We start from the raw sequence: 23,032 nt of genomic DNA on the forward strand, positions 1-23,032 counted from the left end.
TGAGACTTGGGTCTGTCAGACTCTGAAATCTATGCTCTTAATCACTGTGCTATAAAGGGGAAAAACCAATTTTACCATTAAGGACAATCCCAAATCCAATTTAACCATTAAGGCCGTTCCCATGCACACTTTTGGCCTGTCTCAGAGAATGGAGACCATTGACAGCTTTCCAAGTTTATGATTTTCAACCTCACGGGCCCTCAGTGTCATTATGGTAGTGGCTCCTACAGTAAAACATAAGATTTTACAAATTTGGGGAGAAAATTTCCTCCCCCAAATAATGGGGCTAACGAGACCAACAACCCATGAAACTGATAGAGATAGAGGTTACTTCAATGTGAAAACATCTGAACATGGCTTATCTAACTAGTATAGAGCTTTAGGAGAGTCAGCTGCCGCAAACCCCATTTCTAGGGAGGTCTCCAATCAGAGAGGCACTGACCTTGGGCATCAGGACATTTCCAAATAATTGTACAAACAACACTCATAACTTTCCATCCTTTGAAGCCCTAAACCAACTCCCCTGTCTTACTAAGCCAGGATGTAAACCTTTCCCCATAGCTGTACGAGGAGTTACTTTCTATGTAGGATATTCCACTGTGTGTAATAAATTTTTCTCTGGTTTATCTGTTCTCAGTTAATTTACAGGTCTCCTTCCACTTCCAACAATCGGACCTAAGTTGGTAGAGGAGTTTTTCCTCCCAACAGGGTTCACAGTAAGTTCATTTAAAAAAAAAAAAAAAATCGTTAAAACCAATAAATAGGAAGACATAATGTCAGAATAAAGGACAGTACTTTAAATGGATGCATGTAGTTTTATATGTATCACTTGTCCTTATTTTACTCATTTTGATGCCCACCTGTGATAAAGACAACAAGAGTCTTTGGATCAGCCTTAGGGAACCATTTCCTTAGTTAATTTGGTTCCCCAGAAGTGGTTTCTCTTTCTTCAAGTTCACTACTTCAGTGTGTTACCTTTTACTAATTAAGTTAGTAAAGAAGGAGACTAGTCAAGAGGCCGCTCTCTGAACTCTAGGCTGCCCCTCCCTAAATAGAGGCAACCTTTTCTTTAGGGCCATTGATGATTTGTACTCCTCTGTGGTTCCAGTTTCTTTGTTTCCTAAGCAGGCTATGATAATACAGGTTTTACTGCTGATCACTACAGTAGGAGAAATAAACCGAATCTACAGACATAGATAAGACAAAGACTTAGTAGCTAGTCTTTGTGTTTCTGATGCCCAGAAAGAGACAAAGACTTGCTCAAAGTCACAGAGCTTCAAATGACCCTTAGAAATCATCCTGTCTACTTGAGAACACAAAAATAACACATGGGGTGTTAGACAATCTCTTAGTTTTTGAAATTCTGCAAGTTTGGTATTATTCTTTATTTAGCTCACTTTCCAGAAGAGGAAACTGAGGCTCATAGGTTAAGTAACTACCCAAAGGTAAGGTGGAGATGAAATCTGAATTCAGGCTTTTTTGACATCAGAGCTCATGACCTTTCCCCTATACTTCATGCCAACAAAGCTAAAGAAATTTTACAAAGTCCTTAAAGATATCCAACCACGATTTAAAGAAATCTTGACTCTGGTTTCCTAATTTCATTTCAGAAGTTTAATTTCTTGAAACTTCCCAATTTCTATGTTTCTGCACTATCCTTCCCCTACCTATTCAGAGTTTTCAGGAAAAGGGTGGGGCATGTCAGTGAAGGCTCTCTAAAGGAAGGGACATCTCAGTGAGATCAGAAGGATTAATAGGAATTACTTAGTAGGGGGAGGTGGCATGGACAACAATGAATGTGCAAAGGTACATTTCTAGAACTGAAACAATTTCAGTACCTAATTGTTTTTTAAATTTATTTTTGGCTGCATTGGGTCTTTGTTGCTGTGTGTGGGCTTTCTTTAGTTGCAGCGAGTGGGGGCTACTCTTCGTTGTGGTGTGCGGGCTTCTCATTGTGGTGGCTTCTCTTTGGTGCAGAGCACAGGCTCTAGGTGTGTGGGCTTCAGTAGTTGTGGCTCGCGGGCTCTAGAGTGCAGGCTCAGTAGCTGTGGCGCGTGGGCTTAGTTGCTCCGTGGCATGGGTCAAATGGGTCACTTGGGTCAAATGCTGCTGAACAAATAAGATGAGAGAGGAGTGACAACTGAATTCAGCAACTTTGAAGTTGACAAGAACGGTTAGTAGAGTGGCAGAGGTGAAAGAAAATGGTAAGAGAAAAATTGGAGACAGCAAGTGCAGACCACATTTTGGATAAGTTTTGCTCTAAAGGATGGAAGAGATGTGAGGGCAATACCTGAATAGGGAAATTAGGTCAAAAGAAGTGTTTTTTTTTTTTTAATTATGGGAAAAATATCAGCTGGTGGGAATGATCCAAGAAGGAGGGGGAAAAATGATAATTTAGGAGAAAGGATGTTGCTGGATGATGTCTTTGACTAAGCAAGGGAAGATGAGATCTATTGCACAAGTCCAGAGTTGGCCTTAGATAAGGGTATAAATAGTTCATAGTAATAGGAGGGAATGCAAAGACAGAGAGCCTATACTGGTAGGTGGGTAGATGTGATGGGGGGAGCTTGGAATGTTCTTTTTGATTCTTTTCTTTTTTCAGTGAAAGAGGAAACTGACAGTATGGTTGGGGGAAGAGGTGTCGGAGAGTTGACAGAAGTTAAGAAATAGTCCGTTTAATGTACTCTAATATAAAATAAAAATTAAATTTAAAAAAGTATACCTGAAACTAACACAACATTGTAAATCAACTATAGTCCAATCTAAAATAAAAATTAAATTAAAAAAAGAACATTGATTGGATTTGGATTTAGAAAATTCAACTTTGACTCCCAGGTTTTCCACACATCATGTAGGTAAAATTTAACTTGTCTGCTCAATCCCTCAGGTAGTTCAGTTTCTCTATGGGTAAAATGGAGATACCTAAGGCCTGGGATTTCTATTTGTATGAGGATTAAATAAAAGAATAAATGTGAAAGGAAAGCATTTTGCAGTTATTTGAACTTGAAAAATAACTTTAACATTTCAATCCACTTATCAAGGACTTGTTTCATTACTCATTTTCATGTGTTTTACATAATCTTTTTTTTTCTATTTTTTTTTTTGTCGTGCAGCTGAGGGATTTCAGTTCCCCTACCAGGGATTGAACCTGGACCATGGCAGTGAAAGCGTGGAATCCTAACCACTAGACCACCAGGGAACTCCCTACATACATTATCTTATTTAATCCTTATATTAACCCTGTGAGATAAGGCATTCTCATCCCATTTTACTGATGGGGAAGTTGAGCTTCAGAGAAATTAAAAACCTTGTCCAAGGTTCACAAGTTAGTAGGTGGCTGAGCAGGCATTCCAAAGCAGGATTCAAATCCAAGCCCCCTACTCTCAATAACTATCCTTTTCCAAGACATATTTTCTCTTAAATTAGCTAAAGTGTACTAATTCACTACTCTCTCTCAGGGTTTCTTTCTTGCAGCAGGTTAGAAGGGTCTTCTCCATACTTTTTAGGTCACAAGAAAGCTGAGCAGTTCAGTTTGTGTACTTACTAGATCAGAAGTGGTTTTGATATTTGATTCATCCAATGTCAGTAGAAGGTGAAACAGAGGTCTGATATAAGAGAGGTGCTGTTGCCAGATGTGTAGGAGAAAGGACTTTAAAAAATAGATTTCAAAATGTAGGGGCTTCCCTGGTGGTGCAGTGGTTAAGAATCCGCCTGCGCTGCCAATGCAGGGGACACAGGTTCGATCCCTGGACTGGGAGGATACCTCGTGCTGCGGAGCAACTAAGCCTGTGCGCCAAAACTACTGAGACTGTGCTCTAGAGCCTGTGAGCCACAACTACTGAGCCCGTGTGCCACAACTACTGAAGCCTGCATGCCCTAGAGCCCGTGCTCCGCAACGAGAAGCCACCGCAATGAGTAGCCCCTGCTCGCCGCAACTAGAGAAAGCCTGTGCCCAGCAACGAGGACCCAACACAGCCATAAGTAATTAAAAAATGTATACAATCAGCCCTCCTTATCCACGGGCTCTCCATCCCTGGATTCAACCGCTATGGAAGATGTTCAGGAAAAAAATTCCATAAAATTTCAAAAAGCAAAAGTTGAATTTGCCAGTACCAGCCGCTATTTACACAGCATTTACATTGTATTAGTATAAGCACTCTAGAGGTGATTTGAAGTATAGTGGACAAGGTGCCTAGGTTATAATGCAAATGTTACACCATTATTATATAAGGTACTTCAGTTTCAGAGGATTTGCATATGGTGGATCCTGAAACCAATGTCCCTGGGGACACGGAGGGCCCACCACATTCTATTTCCCAACTCCACAGAGCTGGTCCATGGCCATGCCTTTGACCGGCGACAAGAATGTGGTACCTAGCCCTATGGTGTCGGTTGGAGGGAGACGGTCTCAGAGGGATGTGTAGGAGTTGGGCGAGTGGTTCGGAAGGCTTAAGGTTGGTCTCTGGAGCGTCAAAAAGGCGGAAGAAGGGCTGTTGGGCCCTCAAGGCATGGAGGGGTGGTCGGCCCGGTGTGGGTGGGGAAGGCCGTCCTGGGGGCGGGGTCTGCGGCGGACGAGTGCTTTACAAAAGCCCAAACCTTCCGCAAGAGCGCAGAGTGCCTGCCCGCCGAGCGGGCGCTGTTCAGCTGCTTTCCGGTGCCGGTCGAGACCACCTCTCGCGGGATCCGGGCCCGCTCGACGGCCGCTCTCTCCTCGACGCCTCTCCGGCGGGGCTCGCCATGGTTCACTTCTTGCACCCAGGCCTCTCGCCCCGGACTATCGTCCCTCCGGACGCTCATAAGGACGACCTGGGCTGCGGCGTAGCGCAGGTGAGCACCGGGGAGGGGGAGGGGGGAACGCGAGCCTAGGTGGGACGCCAGGCCCCTGGCGAGCACGGCGAGTCGTCGGGGACTGTGTTGAGGCACTTGTTGGCTCGTTTGACCGACGCGGGGGTAAAGTCTGAAGAGGCTGAGCCCCCTGCCAGGCTCCTATCTTTTATGGGAAGTGCATGCCGGAGAAGAGTTTTCCTCCCAGGGCGTTCCAGCCTTGGAGCCGAGCGAGCAGACCCTGCGCAGCTGAGAGGAGGGGCGGCGGGATGAGTCCCGCCTCCCGCGTGACCTTGGGCGAGTCCCCTGCTCAGGTCTCTGATTCTCAACTGTGCCTGCGAGGGCGGCAGCTATTTTGCAGGGTGGTGTAAATGTAGACGTAAGTGCTGGGCATGGCTTTAGACTTGGCCCGTAGTAGACGGTGGCGCTTTTTGTCATGATGCACCCAAATACCTCAAACCTCGACCGTTCCCCGTGTGTTGGGGATCTGTTGCTTCCCAGAGGCCGTGACCTGTAGGTCCCGGGATCGTTAACAGGAAAGACCTTCTGAGCCCGGCGGGGGGCACTGGAGCCCGGAAGACTGAAATTCCTTAAATTCCACGTGTTTGTTTCCCTCTCTTTTCCGTCGGAATGCCTGTTAGACTAAACTGAGTAAAATGCAAACCAAAAGAGTTTGTATTTGGCGCCTACTGTGTGTCAGGTATTGCATTTCTAGAGTAATCTCGGATTTTTTTGTAGGCATTTTACTGGTGTATAGGGAAATTGAGAACCGTTCCTTGACTTTCTAATGATCTGGAGCCTGACATCAGTTGTTCTGATGTCAGACTCCATGTTCTACAACATCCCAAGGGCTACCGCTCTTAGAACTCAAAATCTAATGAACGCTCAACCCACAATTAGTATGGGGGGGGGGGGGAAGGAAGTATCCTGATTGAGGTTGTACTTTACACGCTGACGCCGTGTTGGCTTTTGTGTCCTTCAAAGATCTAGCCTGTATTCCTGTAGACCCTTTTGGACTCACTTTTGAAAGCTGCCTAAATAATTTGTAAATTTGTTTGTAGCTAATGGAAAAGCTGCGTTTTTAATGTATGTACTGATACAGCGTATCAAGCACATTTTTTGTTGGCGCTGACTGGAATTGAAAAACAAGGTTTTCTTTAGAAAAGTGATCAGACTAATAATCCATTTTCTGTCTGGTTCCATACTGTACTGTGTACACTCGTTTTTTTGGTTAAGATTTTATTTTTAATTAATTTTAAAAGTTGTACAATGCATGAATACTTTTCCTTTAGATATATTTCTCTATGCTGTTTTTAATTTTATTTAGCAGTGTTTTGTAGTTTTTGCTGTAAAGGTCTTTTACATATTTTGTTAAATTTATCCCTGTTTTTGGTAGTACTGTAAATACTTTTTTTTTTTTTTTTTTTTTTTTGCGGTACGCGGGCCTCTCACTGTTGTGGCCTCTCCCATTGCGGAGCACAGGCTCCAGACGCGCAGGCTCAGCGGCCATGGCTCACGGGCCCAGCCGCTCCGCGGCATGTGGGATCTTCCCGGACCGGGGCACAAACCTGTGTCCCCTGCATCGGCAGGTGGACTCTCAACCACTGCGCCACCAGGGAAGCTCTGTAAATACTTTTTAACAGTTTATAATTTGGGGGGTATATTGATCTTGTATCCTACAACTTCGCTAAAGCCACCTATTTTCTCCAGTTTTTTTAAGATTTCTTAAGATTTTCTTTACAATCTGTCATCTGCAAATAAAGGCAGCTTTACTTATTCTCTTTCAGTCTGTGCTTTTTATTTTCTTTTTTTTAAAATGCATTTTCTAGGACCTTTTGTAGAATGTAGAAGTGGTGAGAATAGACATATTTGTATTGTTCTAGATCTTTCACCTCCAAGTATGATACTGGCTGTAGGTTTTTCCGTTAGATGCCCTTTGTCAAATTAAGGAATTTTTCTTCTATTCCTAGTTTAATGAGTTTTTTTTGTGTGTGTGGTACGCGGGCCTCTCACTGTTGTGGCCTCTCCCGTTGCGGAGCACAGGCTCCGGACGCGCAGGCTCAGCGGCCATGGCTCACAGGCCCAGCCGCTCCGCGGCATGTGGGATCCTCCCAGACCGGGGCACGAACCCATGTCCCCTGCATCAGCAGGCGGACTCTCAACCACTGCGCCACCAGGGAAGCCCTGTTTTTGTTTTTTTAAATCATGAATGTGTGTTGAATTTTGTTCAGTGCTTCTTCAGCATTTAATAAGATGTTTTTGTTCTTTATTGTGTTAATGTGCTGGATTTTATTGATTGTGAATTTAACTTTACATTGTAGGAATAAACACCACCTGGTCATGATGTATTATTTTTATATATCGAAGAATTCTATTGCTAATATTTTTGAAATATTGTTTATGTCCATGTTTATGAGGCAAATTGCTCTTCAAAAATATTTTATCTGGGAATTCCCTGGTGGTCCAGTGGTTAGGACTCTGCGTTTTCACTGCTGTGGGCCCGGGTTTGATCCCTAGTCTAGGAACTAAGATCCCACAAGCCACGCGGCAAGGGCAAAAAAAAAAAAAAAAAAATTATCTGGTTTTAGTATCTAGATAATGTTGGCCTTAAAATATGAGTTGGGAAGTGTTCCCTATTCAGTTTTTTGAGTTTGTGGGATATTGGTATTATTTATTCCTTAGATGTTTAACAGAATTCACCAGTGAAACCACTGAGACTTTAATTTCTTTGGGGGATTTTAAAAAAAATTTATTTTATTTTATTTTATTTTATTTTTTAATTTTTATTTTATATTGGACTATAGTTGATTTACAATGTTGTGTTAGTTTCAGGTGTACAGCAAAGTGATTCAGTTATACATATATCTATTCTTTTTCAAATTCTTTTCCTCTTTAGGTTATTACAGAATATATTGAGCAGAGTTTCCTGTGCTATACAGTAGGTCCTTGTTGGTTATCTGTTTTAAATATAGTAGTGTGTTATGTCAATCTTAAACTCCCAATTTATCCCTCCCCCTGAGGGAAGGTTTTAAACTATATCTACTTCTTGGGGGAAGTGCTCATAAATTTTGATATATTGTTAAAAATACTTTATAAGTACTGTTAAGAGTCCTTCTTTGACCCATGGGATATTTAGAAGTGTACTGCCTAATTCCCAAATAGTTGGGGATGTTCCACATATCTTTTTGTTTAATGCAAATACATTGTTGTCAGAAAACATGCTCTATGATTTCAATCCATTTATATTTATTGAGATTTGTTTTATGGCTCAGATATTATCTACCTTGGTGCATGTTCATGTGCACTTAAAAGGAGTATGTGTTCTGTAGTTGGGTATAGTATTCTATGAATGTCAGGTCAAGTTGATTGAGAATGTTAATCTATATTCATTTTTTTTTTTGGCCACACAGTGTGGCATGCAGGATCTTAGTTCCTCTACCAGGGATCCAACCTGTGCCCCCTGCAGTGGAAGCGCAGAGTCCTAAGCACTGGACTGCCAGGGATTTCCCAATGTTAATCTATATTCTTATTCATTTTCCATCTACTTGTTTTTATCAGTTGCTGAAGACAAGTGTTAACTTCCAACTGTAATCATCAATTTTTCTGTTTATTCTTTCAGTTTTTACTTTATGAACTTTGAAGCTGTTAGTAAGTGCATATACATTAGGAATTATGTCTTCTTGATGAATTCATCCTTTTATCATTATGAAATGTCCATCTTGATTTCTGATAATATTCTTTTCCTGAAGGCTTCTTTTTCTGACATTAACATAGTCACTCCAGGGTCCGTATGGTTAGTGTTTTTTAAACAATGCTGTGTTGTTTAAAGCCCATCTCTTGTAAACAGCAGGCTTGCTTTTTTAATCCAGTTTGACAATCTGTGCCTTTTAAATTAGAGTAAATATAATTATCAAAATTGTTGTGTTTAAGTTGCTGTTTGTGTTCTATTTGTCCTATGTGTTTGTTGTCGTGTTTCTCCTTTGCCTGGCTTCTTTTCAACTGAGTATACACATATATATTTTGTGGCCATGCTGCGCAGCTTGCGGAACCTTAGTTCTGCGACCAGGGATTGAATTTGCACCCTCAGAAGTGAAAGCATGGAGTCCTAACCACTGGACTGCCAGGGAATTCCCTCAGTTGAGTATTTTTAAAGTTTCATTTTATCTCTTCTGTTGACTTACTAGTTCTGTTCCTCTCCTTTCCCTGCCCCACCCCAACTCTCTTTAATTGTCACTCAAAGATAGCAGTTTTTAAATGTGGACTCAAGACCTCTGGGGTCTCTAAGACTGCATTCTCTTTCATTAAGTCACACATTAATGAAATTTGCAAAAATGTAAAACAGTGCTGCCGTTGTCACTAAACTTTTAAAAATTCTTTTTGAAAATATAGCTGTTTTAAAAAAATGTTCTTTCTTGGGAATTCCCTGGAGGTCCAGTGGTTAGGACTTGGTGCTTTTACTGCCGAGGCCAGGGTTCAATCCCTGGTCTGGGAACTAAGATCCTGCAAGCCACACGGTGTGGCCAAAAAAAAAAAAAAATGTTCTTTGTGTCAACATTTGATTTTTATTTTAACTTTTATTATTTCTAAATGAATTAATACATATTTTAAAGATGTCTTAGTTTTAATGCAGAAAATGTTGAAAGATGTAATACAATTTTTAAGAGTATAAAGGGGTTCTAAGTTTGAGAGTCACAGCTCCAGGTTTTAAAATATACATGTTTGACTTACCACAGTCTACTTTTAAATATATCGCTTCACCTTACAACAGTATTCTTTCATTTTCTAACCTCTTTCCTGTACTTTGTACTTTTGAAATAATACATTTTACTTCTCCATGTTAGAAATTGCACAATATATTGTTTTTACTTTTTCTTTGATCAATCAATTATTTCTTAAAGGAATTAGGAAATAAGAAGAAAAGTCTGAAAATGTCTTTATTTTACTTTTATTTCTGAAAGATATTTTCATTGCACTTAGTTTTTCTTTTTTTTTTAATATTTATTTATTTGGCTGCACTGGTTCTTAGTTGTGGCATGCGACATCTTTAGTTGTGGCATTCTAACTCTTAGTTGTGGCACATGGGGTCTAGTTCCCTGACCACGGATCAAACCTGGGCCCCCTGCATTGGGAGCGTGGAGTCGTAACCGCTGGCCCACCAGGGAAATCCCTGAAAATGTTATTTCATTGTCTTCTGGCTAGTATTGCTTCTGATGAAAATTTAGTGGTCATACTTCCTTTTTTTTTTTTTTAAACTGTGTCCACATTACCTCTGGTTCCCCCCTCCCCCAGTCTTAAGGTTTTTCTCTTTATTGTTGGTTTCTAGACATTTATTATGTTGTGGTATCTTTTGTTTATTTCACTTTGGGTCCATTTTTGCTTCTGGGATCAGTGGGTTTATATTTTGTATCTAAAGTCAATATTTTTTGACTTTTTAAAAAAGAAAGCTATTAAGTTTGTTGTTCTTTGTACCTGGTGAATTAACTGTGTAATTCAATAAATATTACACTGTAAAATAATTTCATAGATTCCAAGTGTAGGATATTGTCCTCCTTGACCATTATTTCTTAAAATATTTTTTCTTCCCCAATAACTCCTCTCTTCTGGAGTTTTAATTATACATTTGTATTAAACTGCTTAAGGTTGTCCCTTGGAGTTCTATGATTCTCCACTTTTTTTTTCCCAGACTTTTTCTGTTTCAGTTTAGATAGTTTCTATTGTGCTACCTTCAACTTCACTTATCTTTAATTTTGTAGTATCTAATCTGTTGATAATATCATCTAATGTGTTGTTTACATTAAATAATGTATTTTTCAACTCTGAAAGTTCCATTTGGGTCTTTTTCAGATCTTGCACTTCTGTGTTGAGATTGCATATTTATTCCCTCATTATATTCATATTCTCCTCTATATCCATGAATTATAATATCTGTTTTAAAGTTCTTGTCTGCTAATTATGTTATTTCTGGGTTCCTTCCTCCCCCCTCCCTTCCTGGCATTGCACAGCTTGTGGGATCTCAGTTCCCTGACCAGGGATTGAACCCGCACCCTAGGCAGTGAAAGTGAAAGCACGAGTCCTAACCACTGGACCTCCAGGGGATTCCCTGGGTCTGTTTCTGTTGACTAATTTTATTTTCTGTCCTGATTCTTACCATATTTTATTGTAAGCTAAACTTTATGGATACTATTGTATTTAGATTTTTGTCGTCTTCCTGAGTCAGGCCTATATGTGAGGTTTTTAAAACAGATTTTTTTTTAGGGGGGACCATGCCTTGGGGCATGTGGGTCCTTAGTTCCCTGATCAGGGATTGTATTCGTGCTCCCAGCAGTGGAAGTACATATTCCTAATCACTGGACCGCCAGGGAATTCCCTGAGGTTTTAATTTTTAAATTTTTGTTCAATTATTTTTTAAAAATTTATTATTTATTTATTTTGTCTGCATTGGGTCTTAGTTGCAGCACACATGATCTTTTTTTTTTTTTTCTTTTTTTTGCGGTATGCGGGTCTCACTGTTGTGGCCTCTCCCGTTGCGGAGCACAGGCTCCGGACGTGCAGGCTCAGCAGCCATGGCTCACGGGCCCAGCCGCTCCGTGGCATGTGGGATCTTCCCGGACCGGGGGACGAACCCGTGTCCCCTGCATCGGCAGGCGGACTCTCAATCACTGCGCCACCAGGGAAGCCCACACGATCTTCATTGAGTCATGCAGGATCTTTCATTGCGGTGCACGGGCTTCTCTCTAGTTGTGGCATGCAGGTTTTCTCTCTCTGGTTGTGGCACAAAGGCTCCAGGGCACGTGGGCTCTGTAGTTTGGGGCACACAGGCTTTCTTGTTGAGACGCTCAAGTTCAGTAGTTGTGGCATGCGGGATCCTAGTTCCCTGACCAGGGATCGAACCCTGGTCCCCTGCATTGGAAGGCGGATTCTTTTTTTTTTTTTTTTTTTTTTTTTTGCGGTACGCGGACCTCTCACTGTTGTGGCCTCTCCCGTTGCAGAGCACAGGCTCCAGACGCGCAGGCTCAGTGGCCATGGCTCACAGGCCCAACTGCTCTGCAGCATGTGGGATCCTCCCGGACCGGGTCACGAACCCGTGTCCCCTGCATCGGCAGGCGGACTCTCAACCACTGTGCCACCAGGGAAGCCCAGAAGGCAGATTCTTTACCACTAGATCGCCAGGGAAGTCCCCACTGAGGTTTTTAAAGTGCTATTGTGGGGAATTCCCTGGCAGCCCAGTGGTTAAGACTCTGCGCTCCCAAGCGCAGGGGGCACGGGTTTGATCCATGGTTGGGGAACTAAGATCTCGCATGCCACATGGTGTGGCCAAAAATCAAATCAAAAGAAAACAAAAATGCTATTGTAAATTTTTTAAATTTAATTTTCCGATTAATTGTCAGTTGTATATAAAATGCAGCTTTTGTTTTGTTTTGTTTTTTTACCTTGTACCCATTAAAGCATGTTCATTAGGAGAGTTATATAGTACTGTTTATATTTTAGAAATGATGAGTCTAAACTCTGGGTAGAGATGGATTGGAAAAGGATTAAGAGTGAAAGTAGAGAAACTAATTTGCAGTTTTTTAGTATTCTAGGAAAAGATATGGTAGTGACTTGGATTAGAAATTAGTAGTGGAGCTAGAAAGAAGGGGATGAACTAGAAATTTATTTGGGAGGTTTAACAGTCATACTCACAGCAGGAAATAGATGACACATTCAGAATAGGGATAATTTAATGAGAGTTTAATTAAGGGACTACTTCCAAAGATAAGGGAGAGGTATGGAAAACCACAATAATATACTACTCAATGTCCAGTAACAGTAGCTATTGCCACCCCTAGGCCCAAAGGACCTCTCAGAAGGAATATCTTAGTTCATCTGGGCCGCTATAACTAAAATACTGTAGACTGGGTGACTTATAAACAACACAAATTTATTTCTCACTGTTCTGGAAGCTAGGAAGTCCAAGATCAAGGTGCTGGGGATTTGGTGTCTGGTGAGAGCCCAATTCCTGGTTCATATACATCTTTTTACCGTGTTCTCACATGGCAGAAAGGACAAGGGAACTCTCTGGGGTCTCTCTGATAGGGGCACTACTTCCATTCAGTGAGGGCTTCACCCTCGTGACCTAATGACTTCCTGAGGTTCCTCCCTCCAGATATCATCAAATTAGAGGTTAGATTTCAACATAAGAATTTTGGGGGGACTTTCCTGGTGGTGCAGTGGTTAAGACTCCACGACCCAATGCAGGAGGCCTGGGTTCAATTCCTGGTCAGGGAACTAGATCCCACATGCTGCAACTAAGAGCCTGCAGGCCACAAGTGAAGGTCCCACTGGCCTCAACTGAAGATCTCACATGCGGAACTAAAGATCCCGCATGCTGTAATGAATATCTTGCAGGTGGCAATGGAGATCCCGCGTGCCATAAGTAAGACCTGGTGCAGCCAAATAAATAAATAAATATTAAAAAAAAAAAAAACTTCAGAAGAATGCAAACCTTTAGTCAGTAGCAGGAGAGAGGACTGATTTTAGAGGAGTGATGAGGGAGACATAGCCAGCCCAGGGTACTTTAAAAGAGAAAGAGCTGGGGAAATTATCTGAAGTGATTCCACACAAGTCACCTCAGAGTAGAGGTAGAGAAGATTAAGGAGTGGGTCTGGGTGTGAGGTAGGTAGCAAATGGAAGATGTCTGGCACAAGTAGAACCAACAGGATTTGCTAATTTATTGGATGTCTGTCTTGTGTGGGATGTTGATTAAGGGTAAGGAAATGTCAGTAAAGATTAAGCAGCTGAGTAGATGTGATGCTGTTTACTGAGTAGGGAAAGACCGGGGAAGTTCAGTTTCATACATGGTGAGTTTGAAGTATTTGTGACACAGTTAAGTAGATATGTCAAGGAGACAACTGGTTATCTAACACTGTGGCTTAAAGAGAGATCTGACCTAGAGGTAGTAATCTAGAATTCATTGGATTTATAGATAATATTTAGAATCATGTAATCAGTAGTTAGATATTATAGAGGCAGAGTCGTTAGTCATTAGTGGTCTTGATGGGAAATCAATCTCTAAAACATGCTACTGATTTATAAATCAAAAACCAGTAACAGAATACTGTAGTATAATTCTATTTATATAAAGTTCAAAAACATGCAGAACTAAACAGTATTCAGGATAATGATTACCTCTGGGTGAAGGGATGAGGAGTAGCATCAGGGAAGGGTATACAAGGAACTTCAAAAATTTGGTATATTCTATTTAAGCTGTGTGGTGAATACAAGAATGTTTTAAAAGTATTTATATATATATATGTTTTACTGTGTTCGAGTTCTTTTTATTTTTATTATTTATTTATTTATCTATCTATCTATCTATTTATTTATTTATTTGCGGTACGTGGGCCTCTCACTGTTGTGGCCTCTCCCGTTGCGGAGACAGGCTCCGGACGCGCAGGCTCAGCAGCCATGGCTCCCGGGCCCAACCGCTCCGCGGCATGTGGGATCTTCCCAGACCTGGGCACGAACCTGTGTCCCCTGCATCGGCAGGCGCACTCTCAACCACTGCGCCACCAGGGAAGCCCCCTATTTATTTATCTTTAACATCTTTATTGGAGTATAATTGCTTTACAGTGGTGTGTTAATTTCTGCTCTATAACAAAGTGAATCAGCTATACATATACATATATCCCCATATCTAAAAATATTTATATTGTTTTATATTTTATTATATTATTTAAATATTTTACATATGTTCTAAACATCTTTTATATGGATTTAATCTTTACTGTATTTAAAAAATATTTATTTGCTTTTGCTGGGTCTTTAGTTGCAGCACATGGGCTCCTTAGTTGTGACATGTGAACTCTTAGTTGCAGCATGCATGTGGGATCTAGTTCCCTGACAGGGATTGAACCCCGGCCTCCAGCATTGGGAGCATGGAGTCTTAACCACTGCACCACCAGGGAAGTCCCCTTTACTGTATTTTGAAAACGAGGCTGCCATGTCCAATAATATGGCAAATAATGTCATAAAGTCTTAAAAGGAAATATTCTGGATAAAATATAACAAACACTTTCAAATGCAAAGTAAGGAAAATCCCGAGCATCCCCACCCAATTCAAAGAAGCTGGAAATCGCCACTGTAAGCAGGCCCTAAAATAACCAAAGATTAGAGACTAGACATTTGCCAAAAGCTGGCGGGAAGTTTGAATGGAGACTGTGAACTGTAATATATACATATATATGTGTATATGTAAACATGGGTTGACAAAGCCTGGTTATACTTCAGTGAAATGGTAGGTCTAAAACAATCTGCTTACGGGAAAGGGAAACAGGGAAGCTTGTCAGTTTTGGCTTGGATTTTGAGTGAGAAAAATATGTCCTAAAAATTTGCTATGACAGGTCTGTCCTCATACAGACTAAGGGTTTTCACTGACATTTCTAGCTTGGTTCAGGAAATGTGTAGCTGAGAAATTATCAAAATGGCCCCTGGTGATGCTCCTAAGTAAGTGGCATTTAGCATAATCTCTCTGATGTGACATATCTTCTTCCCAGGCTTCACAGGAGTCTAGTAAACTCTCACTAAAGATTAGCTCATGGACTTCCCTGACAGTCCAGTGGTTAAGACTCTGCACTCCCAATGCAGGGGGCATGGGTTCGATCCCTGGTCAGGGAACTAAGATCCTGTATGCCATGCTGTGTGGCCTTAAAAAAAAAAAAATTAGCTCACAATCTTAAATTATAAAACATGAACCTCTATGATTAAGAGTCAACAGAGGGACTTCCCTGGTGGTCCAATGGTTAAGACTTTGCCTTCCAATGCAGGGGGTGCAGGTTCAGTCCCTGGTCAGGGAGCTAAGATCCCACATGCCTCACAGCCAGAAAACCAAAACGTAAAGCAGAAGCAATATTGAAACAAACTTAATAAAGACTTTAAAAATGGTCCACATTAAAAAAAAAATCTTAAAAAAATCAACAGAATCAATAACTAACAGAATTAGATTCCCAGGGACTTCAGAAAATGGTATTACCAAAACAGTATAAAATAAGTATTTAAAATTTATTAAAGAAATAAAAGATGAAATAAAAATGAAAAAAGAACAATATACAATTCAACAATGAAGAACTAAATGCCACAGAATAAAGAAATAGTAACCTGGAAGATAGATCTAGAGAAATTACCCACAGGAAGCAGAATTTCCATTTTCACATGGGCATATGAACCAATTCTGGGTATGAGACCCAAGTAAAAGTCCGCTGAGACTGTTTCAGGGAATTTTTTTGCTTTGTTGGCTCCTTTCTGACATGAATTCTGAAATGGCGAGGATTTGGAGCAGTTGAAACTCTCATATGTTCTTTTGGGAATGCAAAATAGTACAGTCACATTCTAAGAACGGGTTAGCACTCTGTTATGTAAAGTTAAATACATGCTTAACATGTAGGAAGTGTTGAATTCCAGGGACCCAGGAATCCCATTTTTAGGTAACTACCCAAGAAAAATGAAAACTGTGTTCCCACAAGACTTTGTGAATAGTTATAGCAGCTTTATTCAAAATTGTCAAAAACTTCAAGTAATCCAGATGCCCTTCAGTTGGTGAATAAAGAAATTGTGGTATATTCATTGCAGTGGAATGCTTCTCAGCAATAAAAAGGAACGAATTACGAAAACATGTAGCAACACAGATGAATCTTTGTTAAATGCATTATGCAAAATGAAAGATGTCAGATTCAAAAGGCCCAGTTACTTAATGATTCTACTTATATGACATTTTGGAGAAGGCAGAACACTGGGGACAGAACGAAGATAAGTGGTTGCTTGGGGTTGGTGGGAGGGATTGTCTGCAAAGGGACACTAGAGAATTTTTGGGTCATGGAACTGTTCTATATCTTTATTATGGTGGTAGTACACGACTGTATGCATCAGTCAAAACTCGTTGAACTAACTACACCAAAAAGTAATTTTTTTGCTATATGTAAATTATACCGCGGTTAAAAGAAAAACAAAAATGAATAACAGGATAGTGATTACAGCGTGCAGAGTAAACTTACTGAAGAAATATGGTTGAAGAGGATGTGGGGGTCAACAGAAGGCTTTTGTTTTTAAGGCAAATAATAGAGCATAAATTGTATGTTAAGAGTGATCCAGGGGCTTCCCTGGTGGCGCAGTGGTTAAGAATCCGCCTGTCAGTGCAGGGGACACAGGTTCGAGCCCTGGTCTGGGAAGATCCCACATGCTGCTGAGAAACTAAGCCTGTGTGCCACAACTACTGAGCCTGCACTCTAGAGCCCACGAGCCACAACTGCTGAGCCCAGTGCCACAACTGCTGAAGCCCGCGTGCCACAACTACTGAGGCCTGTGTGCCTAGAGCCTGTACTCTGCAACAAGAGAAACCACTGCAATGAGAAGCCCGCACACTGCAACGAAGAGAAACCTCCGCTCACCGCAACTAGAGAAAGCCCACCACAGCAATGAAGACCCAACATAGCCAAAAATAAATAAATTTATTGGAAAAAAAAAAAAGGGTGATCCATTTGATGGGAATTCCCTGGTGGTCCAGAGGTTAGGACTTGGTGCTTTCACTGCCTGGGCTCAGGTTCAGTTCCTGCTCAGGGTACTAAGATCCCGCAAGCTGTGTGGCCTGGCCAAAAAAAAAAAAAAGAATGATCCATTTGAGAAGGAGAGTTTGAAGATGTGCATGAATGAAGAAATAACAAGGAGGGGCTAAGGCAGGAGGGATGAAATCCAGCCAGCACACGTGGAAGTGTTGGTCTTTGCAAGGAGGTACATGTTTTCCGTATAAGAGGAGACCAAGGAAAAGATGCATGCAGTTCCAAACTAAATTTGATGGTGAGGTGGCTTCATTTTTCTCACTGAAGTGAGTCAGATTCTGTTACCAGCATGAAATGGGTTTGAGGAACAAGTAGAAGGCATGAAATAATTCTTGCCTGATGGTGAGAAAATGCCCTGTCTAAAGAGACCTTGAAGGATTTCCAGCTACTGAGGGCTCATTTGAAGTTAATGTTTATGAATTTTCCATGACATACTATGTTGTGTGACTCTTCCCCTCTTCTTCTTTTTTTTAAAAACATTTATTTATTTATTTTTGGCTGCGTTGAGTCTTAGTTGCGGCACACAGGGTCTTCATTGAGGCATGTGGGATCTTTCATTGTGGTGCACGGGCTTCTATCTAGTTGTGGCCTGCAGGTTCCAGGGTGTGTGGGCTCTGTAGTTTGGGGCACGTGAGCTCTGTAGTTTGGGATACATGGGCTCTAGTTGAGGTGTGGGAGCTCAGTAGGTGTGGCGCGTGGGCTTAATTGCCCCGTGGCATGTGGGATCTTAGTTCCCTGACCAGGGATCGAACCCAGGTCTCCTTCATGGTAAGGTGGATTCTTTACCACTGGACCACCAGGGAAGTCCCCTCTTCCCCTCTTCATAGATGATTAGCTGCTGGGTGTTGCCATAAAAAAGGTGAACAGTGAAGTTCTTCCAGGAGAATGTCTTAGAGTGTAATGGAGGAGAGGGAACAAGGAGTTGAGGATATGTGTAAAGGAGTAATTTATACTTCAGACTATGGAGGGAATTCAATCAGTTAAAAGTGAGGTGGAGGTCAGTGAATGTATTGCATGTTGAAACCTTTGACAAAAATGCAATCTCTGGCTAATCACTCTCTCTTCATGTCTGAGTGCCATACCTTTCAAATATATATTTTTAAAAATTTATTTATTTGGCTGCACCGGGTCGTGGTTGCAGCATGTGGGATCCGTAGTTGCAACATGCGAACTCTTAGTTGAGGCATGTGGGATCTACTTCGCTGACTAGGGATCGAACCCAGGGCCCCTGCATTGGGAACATGGAGTCCTAGCCACTGGACCACCAGGAAGTCCCTCAAATATTTGTAGAATGAACAAATGCTAGTCTCTTAGAGAAGATGTTTTACATCTGTCAGTTCTAATTCTTCTGCAACCTCCTGGGTATAGCAACGTTTTACAGTGTGAACACTTATGAGGGTGGGAATAGGCAGGCCTTCTTATCCTCTGGCATGTAGTAACCATTCAATAAATATTTGTTGAATGAATGACCATGTGATTTCTGCTTGATTAGTCCCTTATGTTGTATGAAATTGTCAGATTTATTGGATGTATTCCACACTAAACTGTTAGCTCCCAAAGGATTAGAACTATATCTTACTCATCCCTGTATTTTCAGTGGCTGGCAGAGAACAGGAGATAAGTGAAGGGTTGAGAGAACTTAATTTTTTTAAAAAATACAGCAGAAGCTACAACAGATAGAAGTGTCTTCCATTCAGTTAATAGTTGGAATAAGGTAGTTTCATTACATATAAATCATTAGAGTGAGGAAAATGTATCTTAAGATATCCTCATTAAGTAGTTTGATGTATGGCATGACCACTTTTATGTTGTATTTTTATAGATGTGTTCTAACAAATTTCTTTGGGGGTTTGTTTGCTAGGAGGAGGCGTCTCCCTACTCTTTGGTCAACATCTGCCTGAATGTCCTGGTTGCTAACCTGGAGAAATTGTGTTCTGAAAGATCTGATGGAACACTTTGTCTTCCGGAGCATTGGAGTTTCCCTCAGGAATTAGCTGATCAATTCGTTGGGGTCATGACTTGGCAAGGTAATGATAAGGCTCCTTTATAGTGTACTTTTATAGCACTTTACTATTTGAAAAGCACTTTCACATATAATTCCTGTTTTGCTCCTCACAGCAACCCGGTGAGAAATACAGAAGTTATTCCCATTTTATTTGTGTGGAGGTTGGTTCTCCGAATCTTTCTGGGATCCCTTGATGGAAATTGTCTTACATCTGGGCTTGCCCTGCTCTTGCTATAGTCTCATCTCCCATTCTTTTCTTTGTGAATATGAACCTTTAAATTTTTTTCCTTTACCTCCTATTGTAGTGGGGCTTTCAAAGAGCTATGTTTAATTTGCAATGTTACAGTTTTTTCTTAATGAAAAATTTTGGGGGGTAACACATTATTGAGATAAAATTCACATACTGTATAATTCATCCATTTAAAGTATACAATTCAGTTATTTTTTTTATTTTTTTAGTATATTCACAGATTTGTGCAGCCATCATCACAGTCAATTTTCATCACCTTAAAAAAAATCTCCTTATCCACTCCACCCTAGTTTTAAGCAGTCATAATCTACTTTCTACCTGTACGGATTTGCCTTTTCTGAACATTTAATATAAATGGAATCATTCAACATGTGGCCTCTTGTGTCTGGCTTCTTTCACTCAACATAGTATTGTCAAGGTTCATCCATGTTGTAACATCAATCACGACTGAATTTTTATGGCTGCATAATATCCCACTGTATTGATGTACCCCTTTTTATTCATTTCTCAGTTGATGAACATTGGGTTGTTTTTACATTTTGGCTATTATAAATAATGCTACTATAAACATTAGTGTACACATTTGTGTGTGGGCATATGTTTTTATTTCTTTTGGGTGTATACCCAGGAGTGGAATTGCTGGATTAATTGCTGGATAAAATGGAAGTGCTGGATTTGGGTGTATACCCAGGAGTGGAATTGCTGTGTTTAACTTTCTGAGGAACTTCCAAACTCTTTTCCAAAGTGGCTGCACCGTTTTATGTTCCCACCAGCAGTGTTACAAGAGTTCAGATTTCTCCACATCCTCATCAAAACTTGTTATCTGACTTTCTGATAGCCATCCTGGTGGATGTGAAGTGGCATCTATTGTGATTTTGATTTGCATTTCCCTAGTGACTAATTATATTGAGCATTTTTTCATGTTCTTGTTGGCCATTTGTTTATTCTCTTTGGAGAAGGCTCTATTCAGATTTTTTGCCTATTTCTTATTAGGTTATTTGTCTTTTATTATTGAGTTGTAAGATATGTCCCTCATCAAACATGGTTTGCAGTTATTTTCTCCCATTCTATAGATTGTCTTTTCACTTAGTTGATAGTGTCCTTTTACTCACAGAAGTTTTTAATTTTGATGAAGTCCAATTTATCTTTTGTTGCTTATGCTTTTGGTATCATATCTAAGAATCCATTGCCAAAGCCGTTGCAAAGTCCTAAAGATTTTACACCTACATTTTCTTTTAAGAGTTTCATTGCTTTCACTCTTATGTTTAGTACTTTGGTCCATTTTGAAATAATTTTTGGCATGAGGTGTAAGGGTCCAGCTTCATTATTTTGCATGTGGCTATACAGTTGTCCCAGCACTATTTGTTAAAAAGGCTGTTCTTTTTTTTGTGTTGAATAGTCTTGGCATCCTTGTTGGAAATCAGTTGACCATTGATGTATGGGTTTATTTTTGTACTCTCAATTCTATTCCATTGATCGATGTGTCTATCCTTATGTCAGTACCAAGTAGCTTGATTACTGTTTGCTTTGTAGTGAGTTTTGAAATTGTTAAGTGTGAGTCTTCCAACTTTGTTCACCTTTTTCAGGATTGTTTTGGTTATTCTGGGTTCCTGATATTTCCATGTGAATTTGAGAATTGACTTGTCAATTTCTACAAACAGTCCAGCTGGGATTTGAATAGGAATTGCATCAAATATGTACAATCAATTTGGGGATTATTGCCATCCTAACAGCATTAAGTCTTCTGATCCATGAATATGATGTCTTTCTATTTATTTAGATCATCTTTAGTTATTTTCACCAGTGTTTTACCATCTTAACGATCTGAAATCCTTAATACATGAGCATGGGAGAGCTTTCTATTTATTTAAAATAGATCTTTAATTTATTTCAACAGTGTTTTCTAATTTATGGGTATAAGTTTACCTCTTTGTTAAATTTATTTCTAAGTATTTTATTCTTGATCCTGTTACACAATTGCTTTCTTAATTTCATTTTTGGATTGTTCATTTTTAGTGTACAGAAATCCAATTGATTTTTTTTTTTTCCAATTGATTTTTTAAAATTATTTTTAAAATTTTTATTAGGCTGTGCCATGCGGCATGTAGGATCTTAGTTCCCCATCCAGGGATCAAACCCGTGCCCCCTGCATTGAAAGCACGGAGTCTTAACCTCTGGACCACCAGGGAAGTCCCTACAATTGATTTTTTATGTTAATCATATACCCTGGAAACTTGCTGAATTGATTTATGTGTTCTAATAGTTTAAAGGATTTCTTAGAATTTTCTGTATACAAGATCATGTCATCTGCAAATGGAAATGGTTTTACTTCTTCCTTTCCAATTTGGATGCCTTTTATTTGATTTTCTTGTCCAACTTCCCTGGCTAGAACCTCCAATACAAAGTTGAAGTATTGAAACATTCACCCTTTTCTTTTCCTGATCTTAGGGGGAAAGCATCTAGTCTTTTACCATTAAGAGTGATTTTAGCTTTGGGTTTTTTGTAATTGCCCTTAACAGGCTGAGGAGGTTCCCTTCTATTTTAGTTTGTTGAATGTATTCATCAGGAAGAGGGTGTTGGCTTTTTCTGCATTTGTTGAAATGTTCACGTGGGTTTTGTTTTTTATTCTTTTAATGTGGTGTATTACATTAATTTGCTTTTGGATGTTAATCCATGCTTTTCTGGGATAAATCCCACTTGGTCACATTGTATAAATCTTTTTGTTTATTACTAGATTCAGTTTGCTGGTAATTTGATGAAGATTTTTGCATCCATAATTTAAAAGGATTTTGGTCTGTGATATTCTGTTCTTGTGATGTCTTTATATGGATTTTTGGCATCAGGATAAAACTGACCTCAATGAATTGGGAGGTGTTCTTTCTTTTTTTTTTTTAGAGGAGTTTGTGAAGAATTGGTATGTATTCTTCTTTAAATGTTTGGTAGATTTCAACAGTAAAGCCCTCTTGGCCTCTTTATGTGGATAGTTTTTTGATGATTAATTCAATCTGTTTACTTGTTATAGGTCTATTCATATTGTCTGTTTCTTCTTCAGTAGCTTTGGTAGTTTGTGTTATTCTGTGAACTTATCCATTTCATTTAAATTATATTTATCAGCATACAGTCTGTTCATGATATTTCTTTACAATTCATTTTATTTCTGCAAGGTCAGTAGTTCTGTCCCTTTCAATTCTCATTTAGAAATTTGAGTTCTCTTTTTTTCTTGGTCAGTAGAGCTAAGTTTTGTCAACTTTGTTGATCTTTTCAAAAACCATCTTTTGATTTCATTCATTTTTTTTTTTACTTTATTTTCTTTTCTGTCCTCCATTTCATTAATTCTCATTATAATTTTTATTATTTCCTTCCTCC

General features: G+C 39.9%; 1 protein-coding gene across 1 annotated transcript in view; it reads left to right on the forward strand.

Annotated features, from left to right (window-relative positions):
• Window positions 1-4,513: 4,513 nt before the first annotated feature.
• ZYG11A (zyg-11 family member A, cell cycle regulator) overlaps window positions 4,514-23,032 on the forward strand; it is a gene marked incomplete at its 3' end in the record, with an annotated part of 56,209 nt that continues 37,690 nt past the window's right edge. The window contains exons 1-2 of the mRNA XM_079933807.1: window positions 4,514-4,827; window positions 19,273-19,438. Of these exons, the coding sequence (XP_079789933.1) occupies window positions 4,738-4,827; window positions 19,273-19,438 (256 nt within the window). The 5' untranslated portion in view covers window positions 4,514-4,737. The remainder of the gene's footprint in view (window positions 4,828-19,272; window positions 19,439-23,032) is intronic.

Source organism: Stenella coeruleoalba, assembly GCF_951394435.1.
Source record: "Stenella coeruleoalba genome assembly, chromosome: 1".
Classification (NCBI taxonomy): Eukaryota; Metazoa; Chordata; class Mammalia; order Artiodactyla; family Delphinidae; genus Stenella; species Stenella coeruleoalba.